This window comes from Neodiprion fabricii, chromosome 2 (genome assembly GCF_021155785.1).
Source record: "Neodiprion fabricii isolate iyNeoFabr1 chromosome 2, iyNeoFabr1.1, whole genome shotgun sequence".
Classification (NCBI taxonomy): Eukaryota; Metazoa; Arthropoda; class Insecta; order Hymenoptera; family Diprionidae; genus Neodiprion; species Neodiprion fabricii.
In genome coordinates, this window is record NC_060240.1 from 14,364,268 (window position 1) to 14,383,709 (window position 19,442).

A 19,442-nucleotide genomic window follows, 5' to 3' on the forward strand; every position below is an offset into this window, starting at 1 on the left:
CAATTTTGGGTACATGCTGCGAAAATCCGCCTGCATTTATGCAATTCCGGATACATTTATTTAAAATTCGCCTGCGCTTATGCAATTTAGAGTATATTTCAGCGATCAGCATTTGATTAATGATCCACGATTAGAGAGAGTAAAGATTTAGCCAATCATGAACAATGAGACAACCGACGATTGGTGAATTGTACCATGAATTGCATAAATGCAGGCAGATTCAGTTAAACTGTAGTCCGATTTACATCATACTCGACGGATCTACCCCGTGTTGAATTGTCCATGTAACATTTCCACGAAAGAATTCGGTAATAGGTTATCAAATACACGCATACGTATTTTAACTAAAATCTGTTACAAAATAGATGCGATGAAGATACACGCCGCTGCCGTGGCTGGCATTTTCCATCGTAACGTACGTATTGAACAAGTACACGTAACTAATGTGTATTGAACGACCTACAATAGCTAAATTTAATCCATGCTATAGCTCAAGGCAGACCATCTCCGAGCGAAACCAACGGTGCAGCGGTGAATCCGTCCGTATTGTACTTAAATCTCGTTACACGTCTAAAATCCGATTTGAAAATACAAAAAATGTCTGATCACGATCTCTCCTGTTACAGGGGCATGAATTGGATCGCCTTGGTATAACCGACGTCAAGGATCGAAGAAGGTAAGTTCAGGGATTCTCGGTATTACGCAGGTGGCTTTATTCTCGAAGGGACTGGAGTACTTCCTACGACGATATGCGTACCTTGTAAGTACCAGCAGCCATGAGACGTTGAACCGTACGACGCTGCGGGGGAAAGTTACCTAGAAAGAAAGGTGGCAGCGGGTTTCAGGTGCATGTATATACATACATATATACACACATGTATACAGATTTTTTCATCTACTTGCACGCAGCGTTACGGAGAATTAGGAAAATTAAAGTTGAAAATAAACTAACGATAGCAAACGTACCAAAAAAAAAAACATCAAAAAAGAACACATCACCGCGAGGCTTGTGAAATGAAAGTGGAGCGTAGAGTTCTCCAACCTTCGCCCGCAATACAACTTGTAAGGATCAAGTGTATCGATCTCTGTTATACCTATCGGTAATCGATTCGTCTCGAATTATTGCCAGGCTTGAAATTCCGTAGAGCAATTTTAAGAATCTAACCTCCTGATCTTATCCATCTACCTTTTTCTAATTTTTGCTTTCAACTATCGAATTCAACGCAATTGCGCAAGTAAACGCTACGAAAATAACTCACTTGTTGTTAGAAAATAACGGCAGTTTTTTGTTTTTTAGATAAACAGAACACATGTGGCACTTAATTTACTTATTCAAGGTGTAGCTGGTGAGTAATGTTGAGTACGGAATTCCGCGAGACGGTCATTTGTTCGACATTGTTGACCCGAGGCTTAATCTGCACTAGAGATCTCACGGTTTTTAGCGAGTCCAGATTCCAGAGTATAATAACATTATCCGAAACGGAATTGGGCGATACCGCTGCATTCCTTTTTAACACCGGCATATTTTCATTCATCAAGTTCGCTTATACCATCAACAAATAGTGTCACGCTTTCCGCTCTAGTAATTCGATTACAGTTGCCGATTTGAGAATAACACCTTGGAATCAGTGCCAGGTGTGAAGCTACGACGAGAATGATTATTCATTCCAAATTTAAAATGGAAACTAAGTTCCGAATCCGAGAATACATCGAGAAGTTGCGTATTCTGGCAAACAAGTTAAAGTACGTAGTTATCGGAGGTCAAAGAACCAGGATGGACGAAACACTATCTAGGAAAATCAAGATTGATCGATTCGGTTTTGGTTGCGCAATATCACGCGGAATGCCGATGTTTGTATAATACGAATGAAATCGCGTTTTACAATATGCAGAATGGATCGTACGGATCTACCTCATGTTTATTCTTTTTCACATCGATAGCAACAGCCATTTGCTCCACGGTGGGCGGGAAAGAAGCAAGTAAAAAAGTAAGGCGGCTTGCGAAGATGCGGAGGCGAACACGTTTCTCGACCAACTCGTATATGTATAGGTGTATAATACACTCTGACTACCGTGTGGGATGCAGGTAAGCTGCAGGCAAGCATTCATGGCGAACGGGTCACCGGCAACACTGTTACTCTACACAACCTCTGCAGTAGGCATGTTTAAAATCGTAGAATTTATTCGGCAAGACAAAATGAGAGTGAAAATTAAATACAGAGATATGAAGTGGCTACTATATTACAGGAGGTAGATGGCCCAAACATGAGAGAAACTGTCCTTCTCAGCAGGAATGTGAAATATTATAATTATTGGTCACGGAGAATCGGGGCGAAAGAAGAAAGTAACCTTCTATCTCCTTTCGTTATCTTCTGTCCTCGCTTTTGTCAATGGGTGAACTTGTTCAACAAGGGATTTTGCCAGAAAGTTTTAGTCTTTTGCGCGAATTGAGACAAATTATCAAATTATCTGCGCTATGTACTCGCATACTTTATTTTTCATTCTTAATTCAACGAAATCAGTTTGGTGATTTGTTTCGGATCCTTCCTACAGAAAACTCGTACATCAACCCCTGTGATTTAAAAGTCTAGTATAGCGAAGTGGCTGAACACGTTTTTCAACGGCATAAAGCTATATTTCATTGGTCAATGAATTATATTAAAGACCGCGGTGGTAAAGAATTTTATGAAAGTTTGAAAGATGTGATAAATTTACCGGAACATCGTTCAGGCATGAACAACTTTTTGTCAAAATTTCAGCCAAATCAGTCAATCGGTTCGTTTGATGCAAACATACAGGCGTGCGTTCATTTCAAAAAGATACTGGCAAACGATTTTTTAGGCGACAAAAATAACATGATTCCAATGCGATTTAACAATTAGACGAAGAAAAAAGAAACAAAGTAAACCAGTACGTTTTCCTGTATGTCGTGAGGAAAACTCGAGGTCTTCTATTAAAACCTGACAATGTATTGCTTCAAGTTAAATTTGAAAATTCCTAGGAATAATGATCGAGTCGATCTGTTGGCTTGCCGAGTTTTTCGACCACTTTTTCCCCTTCAAACGAAAAATGTTCCTACGTGTGAACGCGCGGTGCATCGATAAGAATTGACGGAACGTTGGTTAGAATCCTGGATCTATTAGAGGATCATCGTTTCCAACTAACCCAAAGACGTGAGGCAGACGATAGACGTGACATCCTCTGTTTAACACGCTTCACGATTGCATTCCATAACGAACTCGGTGTTTACGAGTCAAGAATAAACGTCACCTTCATGTTGCGTTCATCTAGCATACAGTACACATACACCTTATACCCAGGTTGCTATGGCGTAAACATTCTTGTTCCATGAATTGGCGTGTCATTCTTTTCTCATCGATTGCCGCTCAGCACGAATCACCATTCACTCGACGATCACATACTTCTTTCTTTTTCTCAAACTACCATTGAGTTTCAAACTCATAAAACATCTCGACTGTTCACTTTCGCCTGCTATTTACTAGGTTTAACGAAACTATTCGAAGACATCGAAGGCTTTCACTGTCAAAAATTATGGTGTTAAATCTGACCGAAATTGGTTGGTGTAAACTGTTGTGTAAAACAATTTCTTGTGATTGATTCGGAAATTTAATACCGGATAGCGTAAGATTGACACTAAATTATAGTCCATGAAAGTCTGCACACCACATTTTAGGCACGTTCGTAAAACGGTGTGCCCATTGTATTTTTCATCGAGTAAAAAATCGCCTCGAAAAAAAGTCGTGCACATATGTGTGTGCATATTGTAAGCAGAATTATTTTACTCCTTATTCCGGAAAAACGGCTTTATCGATTATCGATTGATGCGAGATGATCTATGAATCTTTGACCGATCTTGGTCAAATTTCAAATGAAAATTTTTTTAACTTACCAATGATTACTTCGAGTGACCTTAATCACAGAAAAATGCCTAAAAATTATTGTTATTCCTGCATAAAAAATTCTTACTACATCCGGTTGCATATATTTTGAATTCTGAACTAACGGCCAAATCGATTCGACCGAAATTTGGTAAGTTTTTCAACTATCCGATGGAAGATACGAGCCATTCATTGCAACATAACAATAATTCACAGAATTTTTTCACGACTTCACCTAGAATTTTTATAAAACGACCTTTCATTCATAATTTATTATACTCACTGTTATTTATTAAGAAACAATTCATTCGAAAACATATCACTCGATTATCGAAAATGTCCGTCATCTAGTTTTGCCTATTGCAAAAAAGTTAGCAATAACTTTTTTTTAGTTTATTCGTACAGTTCTTACTTACACCGTTTGCCTTTATCTTCGATAAATAATTTCTCATATTCGATATAACGCATTAAATTTCTGTGTATAATACGTGTATCCATATCGCATCGCGAATCGGGTTATTTCTGATTTCACCGCGATGCTTGCGAATAATATTACAATTATGCAACATAGCTTTAATGCACAGGCACTCGTTCACGAAAGCGTCGTCGGATTTCAAGCCACGCGTTGATGGCCGTCTCTTAACGGTACATATAAGAGATCCCGACGCCGCAGCCTCCTCGAGATTTATTTTATGAGAGGAAGAATGCCTGCCCGCAGTATCGCGCAATTTTTATGTCCCTCCGGCACGCGGCGCATCAACTTAAGATCCTAGACGATCGTGTCTTACGTAAATCCGTGCATGCATACCTTTACTGCATACCCACGCATTGGCCGAGGAACAATCGCATCTTATTCATTTTCACGACGATTTACACCGATAGATATTGCACGTGAATTATACTTTCGATGGTTAATTATATATAGATTTTACAGGGTGTGCGGCAGATCCGAAAAACCGGGAATTGTCGGAGAATTTTGTATATAATGAAAAGTCAGGCAATAAACAGGGAATTATGATGGACCATAGGGAAAATAGCACATTATGTAACAAGGGAATAAAGTCGACTTTTACGTATATATAGGATGTAAGTACATATAGGACTTCATTTCCGACTCAACTCTGGCCGCAGTATTGATTTGAAAATTGGGACTTTTGAATTGAGCTCATATATCCCGCTGATTAGGATTTACGGGAAATACGATCTCATATTTCCCGCAAATGCGTTTTAGGGAAAAATATGCCACTTTCGTCCCGCTTTTGAAGTCAAAAACGTTAACATTATGGTTGAGTTAGGAACAAAACGTTGTTTTTCGTAAATTGTTTTCAAACTTCAGCTATGCTTCATAATTTCGGTTAAGCTAACTTTTGGAAATGGCATTGTTCAATTTCTAATTGTTTATGTGAAACTAAGCAATACCGTGTGTTTTTTAGATTTAAATTTATATATTCAAGGTGCGTAACTTCTGGAGTTTCTTGTCATAAAAGCTACCCAACATTACCTAAGTTTCCTATGAAAAAGTCAGAGAATTTTGTATGAGTAAAATTGACAACACCCTGTTTTACCATTCTGTCTGAGAACGTGATCTATTATAGTAACTTCTAGAACTGTCGTTGTTACAGGTTTGTAATCGAAATTGTGGTTTGATGGACAGAGGAATGATTGTAGAAAGAATGGAACGGAAAGGGATCTGAAAGTCGAATTTTCAAAAAAGATTAAAATGTAGAAGGTGGGACTATAGAAAAATCAAAACACAGAATCGTCGGATCGAATAAGAATATTTGGTTTTCTGTATTTAGCCTTTCTACATTTTAAAATTATCCAAGATAGATGGTCCAGTTTTTTAAAATTTCCATATTGCGACCCGTCTATTTCCTTATCTTTCTACATTATTTTCTACCACCCGAAATCCATGACGTAAAAAAACCGTTCTTTCGATTCAAAGAAATGTTACTTATTGATTGAGCGAAAAAGTTGTCCGAACAATAACTTGTATCGTCAAGGGGATTCGTATTTATTTTGTATCAATAAAATATTTATTTGCCATATTTGTTCACCATATTTGGTCATATTTATAGACAGCAATCCCGACTTGAAAGAATCTTCAAGTTTCAACGTAATTGACAGTAAGGTTTCCCAGCAGATTTTAAATTATCATGTACTTGATTATATGATTATACCTCATCAGATCTTGACGATTATTTGAAAGAATGATTCCGAGATAATGCCTAACCATTGGAAACATTGAGAACTGGTTCTTGGCGATTTTGCAGCTGCTTGAATAGCTCTTGGTGGAAAGTTATTATAGCTCGATGAGAAAGATGCGACTTCTGTTTTACTCCTTCGCTCGGACTCGAGTCTGGTCGCTACTTTCGTTCACTTATCGGTCGCATTTTGCTTCGGCTGCAACGTCGACGACCGGTCTGTAGCACCGAATTGAATGCCGTTATGTGTATAGGAACCAGTTTTTCATATCTTTTTCTTTTCTTTTTTTCATTTCTTCTTTCTCTCTTTCCCTCTCTCTCTCTCCAATATTACTTTTACACGTCTGCCGCAGCGAAAGAAGAATGAAAAACAAAAAAAAATAAAATAAATTACATCGCGACACAGCTCCGGAATAATTCATTCGGAAACCAATTGAAAGTTACCCGATAGATTATTACGAAAATGGAAGAAGATCATCGAAACGGATTCGAATTCGAGAACTGATGCAACAAGACTGGTCAAGCTTTTCGTTGAAAATAACGGTCGACCCACGTATAATATTATTTTATACGTTCAAAATAAGAGCAACAAGGATGACCGTAATAGCGGTAACAGATTATTATTATTGTTGTTGTTGTTATTATTAATATTATTATTACTATATGTTATTATTACACACTTGAGAAAAGATAGACTGGCGGAGATAATCGACGAATAGAATAAACTACGGTGGTAATTTTATGGCATTAAAGTAGAAAGAAGAATACAAATAAAAATGATAGACCGGCGCCAGACGGTGGCGATAAAAGTTTAACAACCCGAAGAGGAGTCAGGTGCTTACAGGGTCATTAGGCATTCGTTTTGTTTCAATCCCTCCGTCGTTCAATCACCGGTGTGATAAACTATGACGTTCGATTTGTATGACGATTTATAGAACAGATTTTTTGGCAGCCGGAAAAATTAAACGTTGATAACGGATTGTGTGAAAAAAAAAAAAAAAAAAGGAAATTGACGCTTGATCCACATACGTTTGGATAAGACAGTTTTCAATCAAATTGAATAATCGATTATAGTGACATGATAAGTCCCCAAAGTTAACCCACTTTTTCAGCCGTCTACTCGTATACAATACACACCCTTAAATTTATACTTTCTGTTCTCTCAAATAAAATTATACCCATAGCGTGAAAGTTATGGTGCGGTCGTTTATTCGATTGATCGAGGATCCTCAATTGACGGTCGTAAAGACGGCGTGAGGTGTTGAAAAATTTCGAGAGGCTATCGCGGGCTGACAATAACGAACAAATTCGCGACTTTCTATACCTCCGGGGTAAAAGAAAACGAAGCCAAAGAAAACACTCATTCTCTCCATGCCCTTGGACTACTTTCTTGAAATAATTAAACAGGTCTGAAAAAATATACTTTATTTCAGCTGCATGGGATGTTTTTGGTAAATTTTATGTTTTTGAGTCTGCTGAATCCAAAAATAACACCCATTTCCCTCCATCACGTACAGTTTTTTTTTTTTCTTTAAATACGTGTTTGCATAAAAAAAAAGATGACAATAACGAAAAACCACCACTTCATTGCAAGGAACTAGACAGTATTTCTTAGAAATCTTAAACAAACAATTTCTTCGTGAAATGTACTTAACATTCCGTGTTCATTCTTTTTGCCTATCAAGCCTTTTCTTCTTCTCTTTGATACTTCTCCGAACACGCTTATTTTCCTGAATTTTCTTCCCTTATTATCCCTCCGTTCCATTTATATTCTCTTTATATCTATTCTTGAGCCTCACTCTAATACATATTAAATGAAAGTAAAAAATCACTTTTGCATAGGATTTTTAGAATCAAGAATAAGATAACAGATTTCAAGTTAAACGGGTGTCTCACTCTAAATGAAACTACAAACACGAGTTCAAGAAAAAACCTAACGTGATGGAATTATTTTTAGTATTCCTCCCGATTTCAGTGAGTAAAAATTTACAAGAAACAGTACAAAAAAAAAAAAAAAAAACCTGTGCAGTTTATCGGTTGCGGACCTGGGTTATCTTCCGATCTAGACGGTTCTTCAACGGACTTTGACACCACAGAAAGTTGGAATGATCGATTTTTCGCAATTAAAATGCCGCTGGTACATCTAGGTTTGTTAGATATTTACGTTGCAGCTGTGTGTAGTGTATTTTGATAAGGCTGTACTGGAATTTCATAAAAATCATTCACCATTAATTGCCCGTTGCATTGGCGCGTTTCGCTGCTCGAGGGCATAAACGATTAAAGCCTTGCATCTGGGTTGCACGAGATGCCAATTTCCGCAATGGTCTTTAAATTCGATAATACACAGCCTGAATCTGTGAAAAAACTGAAGGAAAATTCTTCGTTCTACACTTGCGCAGTCGGTCAAAAATTGGATATTTTTTTAACGGCGTATTTGAATCGCGTTACGTTATCAGAATGAAAGTATTAAAGTTGTTAAGTACAATTTTTCATCGTCTCGCACGTCATTACGAGCAGTTTGTTTCATGTCAGTGAAAGCAGCAGTCATACAGAAGTAACGCGTCTGAGTCCCGAGGCAATTCTCGACTTTTTCGCGACATAGCCGCTAGAGCCCGAGAATCGTAATATAGCAATACAAATATATGGGAAACAAATGTAAGAAATTTATATTCCTACGTAACAACGATAGGATGTATCCAAAGTCAACGAATATCCGTTTGCCAAATATCAAATCGATCAGCCCACGCAATACCAAAAATAACTTGAAGCACATCGTAAAGAAAGTCTCGTTCCTGGCTAAGTTTCAATATATTTACTTTCTCTGTGAACGATGGCAGAAAATATTTCGCACGAAACCGTTTCAATCAATCGGATCCATTAAACTAAAAACATACAGACGACGGGACAAGCTGATGTACTTAATGATTACATGAAACCTTTCGATTTCCACTTTAAATTTGACCGTCAAAGTTACTAGTTTAGTCATAAATTTTCGGAGCATTGGTTCAAACTTTCGCAACGCAATTTTTACAATACATCGTGGAATGATGGCAGGAAATTACGAAGTTCAAAGCTTTATTGTACCTAAGTAATTGTAAGATTAAGTGCTCATCCGTTGAAAGGGCTGAAAATCGGCTATAAAATTCTTAACCGTATAGGTAAAAAGCCATGTCGATATTTGCAAGCAGACGGAAAAGCGAATGCGCAATAAGATTTCTTCAAAGAACTCACCTGACTCTGACCGACGCGATAAGATGCGGGATCAATGTCGACGGAAAGGAGCATGTCCTCAACTTCGCGGCGTTCATCGGCGACGGGACTTCCGGGACGAACGTGATTGTCGGTGGCGAGCAGTCCGAAACGTCGATGAAACTCCCCAAGTGGCATGTGCTTCGGGAAACCAACTTTGTGTAACCTAATTGCCTCGATAATCTCACTTCCTCGAATCTGAAGGACAAGAAAATCGAAATTTCATTAACTTGACGATGGTATAAAGTAATGATCAAAAGGATGGCAAGTTAAATACATCAAGCAAAACTTGAATCTAATGAATGGGACATTAATACGGAATTGACTAGGTTTTAACATCACCGTTTAAAAATTTATTGACACTTTTTAGATGACGGCTGTAAAGTTTCTAAAGCACTCGATTTATTAAAAAAAAATTTCCTTCGTTAAATCTCTTTCGCGTGGTAAATGAACAAAAAAAAAAAGGCGGTAATTTCAGGGTTTAAAAATTCATAACTCGAAAGTGACTGCATGAAAAGATTTCTTTCAAAATAAATTCGGGGTCTTAGAGATGAAAGGTTCCACCGAATTAGAAAAGGTGATGTCAAAATCTGATAGATTTGACATGGAGTGCCCCAAATTTAAAATACACTCGACACTATTTACGACAGTTCACTTGAAGTACGGAAAAAGTAATTCTATTTTCAGACTTCGGATTTATTACTTGAGATCGAAGTAGCGGGACGTTAATGATGCTGTCTTCTCCTTGGTTTGATCTCACGGAAAGAAGACTCTTGTTGTCGGTACATCCTGCGTTGTGTTGCGGAAGTATGCAGTGAACAAATTTGACACGTGTTCGTCTCAGAGTTTCGATGAGTCCATCCTGAAAGTAAAACCGGAATAACTGTAGTAATATTGACATAATTTATTGAACTCAGGTCAGGTCAAGAATCAAAGATGAACTATGTTTCGGGCTTTGGAAAACCTTGAGCATAATGTTTTATTACGTGCCCGAAGTAAATTCAAGCAATTCACAACATACAAGTCTTTTCGGTAAAACTTTTTCCTCAATTGAATCATCAATTCGTACTAATTTTGCGGAAAACTGTGAAAAAAGTTTTGGTAAAACGAGTAACTTGATATAAGCTGTTTTATGCTTTCATGCAAATGTACGTTCGGAATTTTAAGCACATGTTTTATTACCAATTTTTACTGTCGAAGAAGGTTAAAAACGCGATTATTTTCGTGTTAACCATTTGCGACACAGCATCTGATATGTTGAGACAGTTATTCAAAAATTACATTCAATTTTTAGGATATCGCTGTCATTTTTTATTTTTTGCATAACTGGACTTCTAAGATGTCAATGTTGATGTTTTAAGAGGGTTTATGATGATTTTGCGAATATAGTGAGCGCTATAAATAATGAAAGTGTTGAAAATTTCTTTTTTTACAGACTAAATGTTATTGTGGGAACATTACGGAGACTAGAAAAGTGGGACTTGGTAGTCTTAGGTTTTTGGGCTCGGTAAAAACGAATCCGACGTCAAAATTTCAAAATTCAATATGGCGGATCCAATATGGTGGACTGAAAATATAAAAGTTCATCCGATTCGCTTGAAATTCGTTACTCGAAGGGGTTTCGGAGTCGCTGAAAACGAATTTTCCATCCATTCCGATCGCTTTCTCATTTTCAGTCCCCATTTTGAATTTTGAAAATTTCTCAAAATCTGAACCCATTATTCAAATCAGCACCCTCGAGAACCCTTATGTACCCCAGTTTCAAGGAATTTGACCGTAAAAAAAAAAAAACAAAACGACTGCTTCAGAGTGTTAAACTCAATTTATCGATAATAATGAAACAGGTGTACCGTCACCTGGGAAAACTTACCACGGTGAATTTGACTTGGAGACAAACGTTCTTTCGCTTGACCGCAGTGAATGTCCTTCGGATGCTCGAAGCTCGCCTCAAGGTCTGCGAACCTTCGAGTCCGTGTACCGAACCGCTCAAAGCACCCGAGACGCCGGCACCGCGAGCACAAACGAACAGCCTGTTCACATCCTCTCTGCAATCGGCAAAATGCGATGATATTAATGAAAAAGGGTTTGCCGATAGAACGGCGAAATTTAAAGAAATTTCGAAAAGTACGGCGCTTCACCTCTGGCTCTCTTGGAGAACGCTGATGGCGCTTCTAGCCACCGGATTTTCACGAGTAGCTCGCAGCCAACCAGTTGCCGTATAAAGCACTGGATTGGTGCCCTGCAGATGATGAAGAACAAACTGATTATTGCCCGGTGCTTTTCTCAACAGCATTTGATGATCTGTAAGCAGAGATTTGGACGAATATTTGAGATCACCAGGTACATTGGGTGGATGAAACTTTAATTGAGCTACCTCTGTCTCCGTAGTGAGAGAAGAATCTGTCCAGAAATGCTTCGTCGCTGCCTCCCGGGCACGATGCTTCCTCGTCCAAGAGCCATAATAAGCCCCGACGTTCCGTCTGACGATTGCTACTGAGATCACTTTGACTAGCTCTCAACATGGCCGCACCTTGCGAACCGCGATCCAAAAGCGAAACTAAAGCCTGCGGCGAACCGACGCCCCCGAATCCATAATCATCCTCGTGGTCTATGTCGATGCCCTCCTGAGCGTATCTGATTGTCAGGTTAAATTAAACGTTAGATGAAAAACTCGAAACACAACGCGTCTCTTTCATGTTAGACACAACGCTCAAGGAGGTTAGTTAGCTTTGATAGCCATACAACAGGCGTTTTTAAAACATTACTTCTGAAGTTATGAATAACGATAGACACTTAATTTTTTTAACCTAGAATTGGCCATTTATCAACTTTATTTACGTTTGAGAAAAGGTCGTTCAGCTTGAGTAACCAACAAGTTATTATCAATGACGTGGAGCGTTGCGAGCGGAAATCAAGTGTCTATTGTTATTCGTGACTTCAGAGATAATGTTTCAAAAACGGCCTGTTTTATGGCTCTCAAGAGTAACTAATCCCCTGAAAGGTTTCGCACGAGTAGACGGCTGAGAAAGTGGTTTATTTTCAAAATTTATACTTCGACACAATTAATTATTCAATTCGATTGGGGTTGGTTTTATTTAGAAGTACGTTGATGAAGCTTTACTTGCATGTTTTTTTCACTAAATTTAATTAATAGAAAGCAACTTGCTCAGCAATAACGTCGACCATTTCACTTAGAGACACGTTTTATGGGATCCACGATGACTCGGAAATGAGTCATGCAATTCACTCGGAATTTGAAAACAGTACTTCGGATAGTTCATCTTTTTTTTTCTCACTATACCATTTTCTTGCTTCTAATAACAACCGCTTGAAGTTGAGATGCAATTTTTCGTCCAAAATTGATGCTGAATTGAAAAGAATCCAAAAATGATGCTGAATCCGCATACTTCTAAATACAACAAATCCCAATCGAATTGAATAATTGGTTACCGAGTTATAAATTTCCAAAAACCACCCACTGTTCAGCTGTTTCTCTCGTAAAGAGTCTCTTAAATATAAAGTTACACATGGTACAAGAAATTATCGCACTATCAATAGAAAATTGAGTAGAGCACTCCCATCAAGAGTGGTAATCTGTGTCAAATTCATAATTGCCTGTCACCTGTCTTTCGGAGCAACAAGAGTGGAATGATGGAAGAGGAGCTGAAGTCTTTCCTGCAGATAATTATGACACAAGTCTTCAAATGTCGCTCCTGTCTGTCGGCCGCACGACGCTGGATTTTGAAAACCAGGCGCGTCGCAGAGCAGCAGTGATGAAACAGTGTGTACAGGCGCTGATATCGATCTGAAAATTGATAAATGATCATCAAATGATTTTCCTTCCGCGGCACAACATTTCGACCGAAGAAAAAAAAATTCTCACCTGTTGATCAGCGCGGCGACGCAGTGGAATACCTCGGAATACAACCCAACCAGCAATCCTTCCAGGGCCTCCAGACCCGTGATGTCCTTGCTATGTTCAGGACTCGGTGTTTTCATGGTTGTCCTCGAGTTGTTCGGCGTGCCACCACCACCGTTGGAAGAGAATACGATTCTGCTCAATTCCTCGACTGAAGTTCCGAGCAGGGTGGCAGCCCTTTCGGCACATTCGACCCTCCCGAATTGCCAGCGACTCTGAGAGCTTGTTCCAGTCTTAACGGCACCTGCACAACTCAAGTGGTAAATTCCAGCCAGGACAAGCCATATGACTTTTTCCTCCGTCTCCGATACTCCGAGTATTTTGAAGGCGGCTACTATCCGGTTGAATTCAACCATTGCGCGTTGCTTGTCTTCGTGCTTTTGAAGAGGCGTTATAAACGGATTATTTTCGGCCACGAGATTCGTCAGGTGAAGCTCCTTCCGCAACGGGCCTTCCGCACCAGCTAAAAGCCTGTACACTGCGTGAAATGTCGGATCTCCGTCAGCGCGACGTCCGATTCTCGACTTTTCCAGAAGCAGAACCTGAGAATAATTGTTTTCGGGTTATCAATTTACCAATAGTAACACATGCTCATGAGACACTTGGAATGAAGTCAAAATTGAAATCTCTTCTTGTCTGGGAGAAGTTGCAATTTGGTTAGCCAGTAATGCACTCTCATTGAACATTAATAAAACAGTCTTCGTGACTTTTGGTGTATAGGTATAAAGTTAGTGTCCATACTAACATCGAAATTAAGATGAATAATATATTTCTAAATGGAACAGTATCCTGTAAATATTTAGGAATAATTATAGATTGCCATCTGAGATGGGATTGACTCATACATTTTGTAAGCTAATAAAGATGCTAGATCGAAAAACTATGTTAACCATTTATTATGCTTTATTTCATAGTGCAGCTTTATGTGGGATAGCTACTGTTAACGAAGAAATTTATCATAGGAATAGTTTTACAACAGCGATGGTGTAATTCAAAAAACTTGATAATGATCTGAAATCATTGAACTTCAGGGAAAATAGTATAAAAGAGAAACTGGGAAATTGGTTTATTGATATAAGGAAATACTATAATTTTTTAAAATATTATTTAGCCATCTATTTTGGTAAAAAAAAATTTCTACGCCCAACCTACACACAGGTGTTTAATCACCTCTATAGGATATAATAATCGAATATTCCTCATACTCAACATTGTATTATCTGGCTTTAAATAAATAAATAATACACTTCTATACCGGAAAATGTGCATTTACATTAATTTTCTTCACTTACTTGTAAGGATGAGGATGCGATTTGGCCAGACTGATCGAAATCCAAGCTAAACAGTTGAGTGAACCTTGTCGCATTTGAGTTCATGTGAGTCCTGCTGTTGCCAAATGCTTCGAGTACGGTGAAAACCGCGTTGAGCTTTTCAATGGTCAAAATCTGAAAAGAAATTGCATAAATAAGTCGTGGGACTAATTGATCCGTAGACTCCCGTAATTGCTAAAAGTAGCCTTTCTCAATCCAGCATCGCTAGTGAAATGTAAGTAATAAAAGCATCGGATATTCTGACCGAATTGTACGAGTTTCTATCAACTAGTGATGAAATATACCGTAACTCAAATGATATACTGTCCAGTAGGATTAAGCATACAATCTCTGTAGCCCATAACCGACATCTCGTCTAGTAGGTTATGCATAAATCATCCGTTCGCACGTATCATTCACTCTCAAAATTCATGAGCATAAAACGGGTGTATCTGTCAGCTAGATAAATGAATTCTGACCTTATTTACAGTTCCCGCGGCCAAGACGAGGTAGTGCAAGGCGTGCTTGAAATTTGTGGTTTTTCCAGCACCGCTACGACCGAGCAAGACAAGGGAATGATCTCTTCGAGTCGCCAACATCCCTCTGTAAGCTGACTGCGCCATGGCGTAAATGTGTGGAGGCATGTCTTCGCTTTTGCATCCTCTGAACATGTGGACCACCTGCAGCGTAAGGAAAAAGAGTGAAAAATCATTTAAGCGCACGGTTTGGTCATTCGTACTATAATTGTTGCTGTTGTTTCCTGTGGACGTTATCGTTTCGAGTACAAGTCATTCCTTTGAAACCATTCGCGATCCAAGGTCGCGGGAAAAAGTAAATCATATTAAAACTCAGGCTCACCTTCTCAGAATAAATAGCCAGAGGTGCGACTGGATTGATTACGATCATGCTCTCGCCAGCATAAGTGTGAATCAAATTGCTTGCGTATCTTTGTCTGAGGGTATGCAGCACCGATGATTCGTTCAAAAATCGCAGCTGCGATAATTCTTCAGCCTTGTTAAACTGCGGTGGATTTGCCTGCAGGGAATAGAAACGATACATTTTATTTCATAGTCGATTTAACCGACTCTTTCAGTACTAGATTCCGTTTTTCATGCTTTTAACAACTCATCCGATTGTTATAAAGCACAGACGTGACACGCATCGATCGTGATGTTCGCTCACTCACGAAGCACAATACAAGCAAGAGAAATACTGTAATTCAATTATGCATGAAGTACTGATTGTGTTAGCGAGACACTCTAATTTGTTCGAAGCGACGATGTTTAATTCAATCTTTCTATCATACATGTTACAGAACCAATCCCAGCGTAAAACGTGTCTACGTTACAAACCCTGACGCGAATCCAGTACGTCATTTTCAGTAACACTAAAAACAGTCGTCAACTTTATAAAATATAATTGATTAAGTCGAGAGGAATTAAATTGGTCGCACAGCTATCTTGGCCCAACTCGGCAACTATTGTGTTGACTGATTCTCAAACGCTGAGAAGGGCAAACTGACACGGACAATAATATTATCGATACTTCGCGGCCGACGAATACAGTGATAAATTTACTGTACGTAAAATCTGAACCCTTGGAAATGGAACGAATTTCCAGACAAGGTTGGTAAAATAGATCATATAATCCATTCACAATGGTGTTGACTAAATCAGAAGTGCAAAAGTTAGTCATATTGTCCGAAGCTGCCAACCATTCACCTTTTCAACATCTTCTTCGTCAACCAGGACCTCATCGCCGGAAGGAAGAAGACGTACGCGAAGTTTTCCAGTGTCGGGATCCGCGATGCCGCATCTCGTTGCTGCGGAAAAACCGCTCCGGTGCAGAAGCCAAACTCTTTCCGCAGCCAGCCATGCTTGTTCCTGAGCCAAATGTTCCTCTGATCGTGCCTGTGAAATGAAAATACACATATTTATCAGTGTAACAAATAAATACTTATTCTACTTGTTCTTCATTAGTCAGGGAATCGCAAAATGTGAAGGAGTCATTTTGTTTTATTCTTCGTAAGTAGGCAATACCATTCAAATTGCAAACAGAGGTGATCATTTTTGTTGTTCAATGACATTCGTACCATTTCACTGTTTTCGGCGCTTTTTTCGAAGTATACCCGGATGGATTTGCCATACCTCCGAGATTTAGGGGGAAACGCAAAACCGACGATATGCAAAAAAACGTAGAGACAAAGAGCGACAAAGAAGAGCATTTTCAACCGAGTTCATCACCGCGCGAGTTCACGTATGAGATTGTGCCGTTGGTTCGATCACTCGTGTCCCATAGTAGTGCAAGGTGGGTTGGGTATTTGCTACGTTTCATGGGTGTTAATCTTCACACTGCGTCTTCCTCATCCTCGAACGCGCCCGGCATCGAAAGTGTGACTTATGGAAATCATCAGCCCGACTTACGGTAACAAGAAAGTCAGCAGTCATGTCTTTTACTGTCACAGTGAATACCCACGCGACACAATGCGTGATACAATCAGCTCGCGATGTCATAAAGACGACTCAGCTAGGATTAGAAATAGTTGCAATGGTATCATTCTCACGAATCTTGAAGTTTCTAACGGTCCTGCAACTTTTCTAAACTTTTCGACGACTAGATTTACTTTGTATGCATCCGGGGGTGTCTCACAGTTACAGTACAAAACAAAAAAAAACGTCGACCCTGTTCCAAAATCCCATACGAATGGACTTGACATCTCACAGGATCTGACTTACCTGACCATGGTTTAAAAACCTGATAAGGCACTGCCATAGGACTGGGTTGTTGAAAAATACTTGTACAGAAACAGTACCGTCAATTTTTGGAATCCTGGAAACCTGCTACTTAGGAGCGGTTCACTTCAAAGCGATACTTGACCGATGGTAACCTCAGTCTATGAACAGTGGCTCTTCGTGCATAGACATGAAAACACTCGACATCTCTTATATATAGGCGTATGCACACACACGTGGTACAGCCCAGGCTCTGCTCCAGTATATGTTCATCAACGTCGGTTATGTTTATTTCCTCAGACTATGCGCATCTCGAGTAGGCAGCGCGATGCATGTAGCTCAGTGAACCTTATTCTCATTGAAAACGGCGCAGCCCTAATTATAACGCTACTCGCTTTGCCGCAAGTCATGCAGACCATATGAGTTGCACGTGTTGGCTGAGATCTGGCTATGGCAAGGGAGGAGTCTGTTCCAGTGGTTGGAATATTGATTGAAAACAGGGAAGACGTGTGACCAGGAAGTTGGTTTTACTAGCAAATGATTACACTGGTCAACAATGGTTTTGTTGCCCTTGATATTTGAGTGGTCTCAGGAAGTTTTGATGTCAACGACCCTAGAAGTAAGCGTAGTTTTTCAAAACTGACCCTTGTTATTTATTTTATCGACATTTTCACATATTACTCTAAAAAGCGATATTTAGATGAAAAATTCGATTCTTTTTAAAAATATCTTAAGTTTATCAAAAAAATACCATCAATGACTTTAGTTATACTTAATTTATTCAGACAAAAGTGAAAGAAATATAGAAAATATAGTAATTCTCAGAAAGTTCTCTAATGAAGGTTCTCCTTTATAAGGTTTATGGGAACTATGTGACAATCCCACCGACCCTGATATCGTTCCTCCATCACTCTCAAATCCTGGTGAAAGCGTTAGCATCTATCTTCCGTCTTTGTTTGCAAAATGTTAGAACCCCCCACCTCTTACAATGCTATAATAACATAAAAACTAGAGCCAATCTAATATAATTATGATTTAATTAGTAAATTTTACGGTTTCAAACACCAAAAATTCACGGAAAAAATCAGGGCAATAAACAACGTGTTTTTTTTTTTTTTCTACCTCTATTATAGTTGTATTGTTATTGAGAGCTAGGAATGTATTTTCCGGTATTTTATGCAGTAAAACTTCGATTATCCAAACCTCCGTTATCCGAACCCTCTGTTATCGGAACCAAGAGCCGAAAGATTGGAATAAATAAACCGGTTGTTAGAATAAAAAAAAATCAGAGATGGTTCATTTACAATCTTACGTTAAAATAAAAGATATTTTGAGCAATTTCAGAAGCAAAAGTAATGAGAACGATGTAACGTGGGTTAAAGGAACACATTATGTTTGTAAAATTGACGTAAAAATATGTGCTTTATGTTTCTAATATTATTTGTCATGCGGTATAGTTTTGTCTAATATTACTTTTCCACGATCCGAATCTCCGCTAATCTGAACTAGACCCGGTTCCAATTGATTCGTATAATCGAGGTTCTACTATATTAAAGATGATTTTATGGTCGAATTGCAATGCACCAGAACACGAAAAACTTTCTAAACCTGTCACGAGCTGTGGATTATCAGGCAATACTAGATAAGAATGCAGCTAGATTGGTTCATCTTAAGTGGGCGACTCCATTAGCTTAAAAATTCTCGGATTTCTCAAACCGCGTAAGATATGTTCTCTTGCCGTTGGATCGAAACGGGGATCATCACAAATCGAAAACCAGATATTTTTTGAACCCGGTTCTCTTTCTACTTTCTATAAGGTACGATTATAGGATGACCGCAGCTTGCTATACTCGCATCGCGGACCAGGAAAGGTCTTGGGGGGCAATGATCGAAGTTATCCCACCAATTAATCCGACTAACAAGCCGAAGTGTAGATAATTTAATGAATCGTTCCCGTTATTGAGCTTCACTCCCCTTTGACATGCTGTAAATGGTGGCAACCTGCTGGGGTCAAAAGTTCACGGTGTATTTAACTTTAAGCATACTCGATGGTTTCATTGCTATCTCATACAGATATCTCCTTTCAACCACGGTGATCTCTCGTAGTACCACCACGAGAAGCTGAAACG

General features: G+C 38.9%; 1 protein-coding gene across 3 annotated transcripts in view; it reads right to left on the reverse strand.

The window, feature by feature from the left end:
• LOC124177004 (unconventional myosin-XVIIIa) overlaps nt 1-19,442 on the reverse strand; it is an 85,140-nt gene that overhangs the window by 27,571 nt on the left and 38,127 nt on the right. For 2 of the 3 annotated variants that reach the window (XM_046558992.1, XM_046558993.1), the window contains 11 exons: nt 16,303-16,491; nt 15,440-15,616; nt 15,061-15,261; nt 14,564-14,716; nt 13,236-13,813; nt 12,975-13,157; nt 11,727-11,986; nt 11,491-11,653; nt 11,223-11,397; nt 10,056-10,214; nt 9,335-9,550 (listed from right to left, as the gene is read on the reverse strand). In XM_046558992.1, the coding sequence (XP_046414948.1) occupies nt 9,335-9,550; nt 10,056-10,214; nt 11,223-11,397; nt 11,491-11,653; nt 11,727-11,986; nt 12,975-13,157; nt 13,236-13,813; nt 14,564-14,716; nt 15,061-15,261; nt 15,440-15,616; nt 16,303-16,491 (2,454 nt within the window). Of the gene's footprint in view, nt 1-9,334; nt 9,551-10,055; nt 10,215-11,222; nt 11,398-11,490; nt 11,654-11,726; nt 11,987-12,974; nt 13,158-13,235; nt 13,814-14,563; nt 14,717-15,060; nt 15,262-15,439; nt 15,617-15,933; nt 16,060-16,302; nt 16,492-19,442 lie in introns of those variants that run through there. The other variant, XM_046558996.1, reaches the window with a different exon arrangement.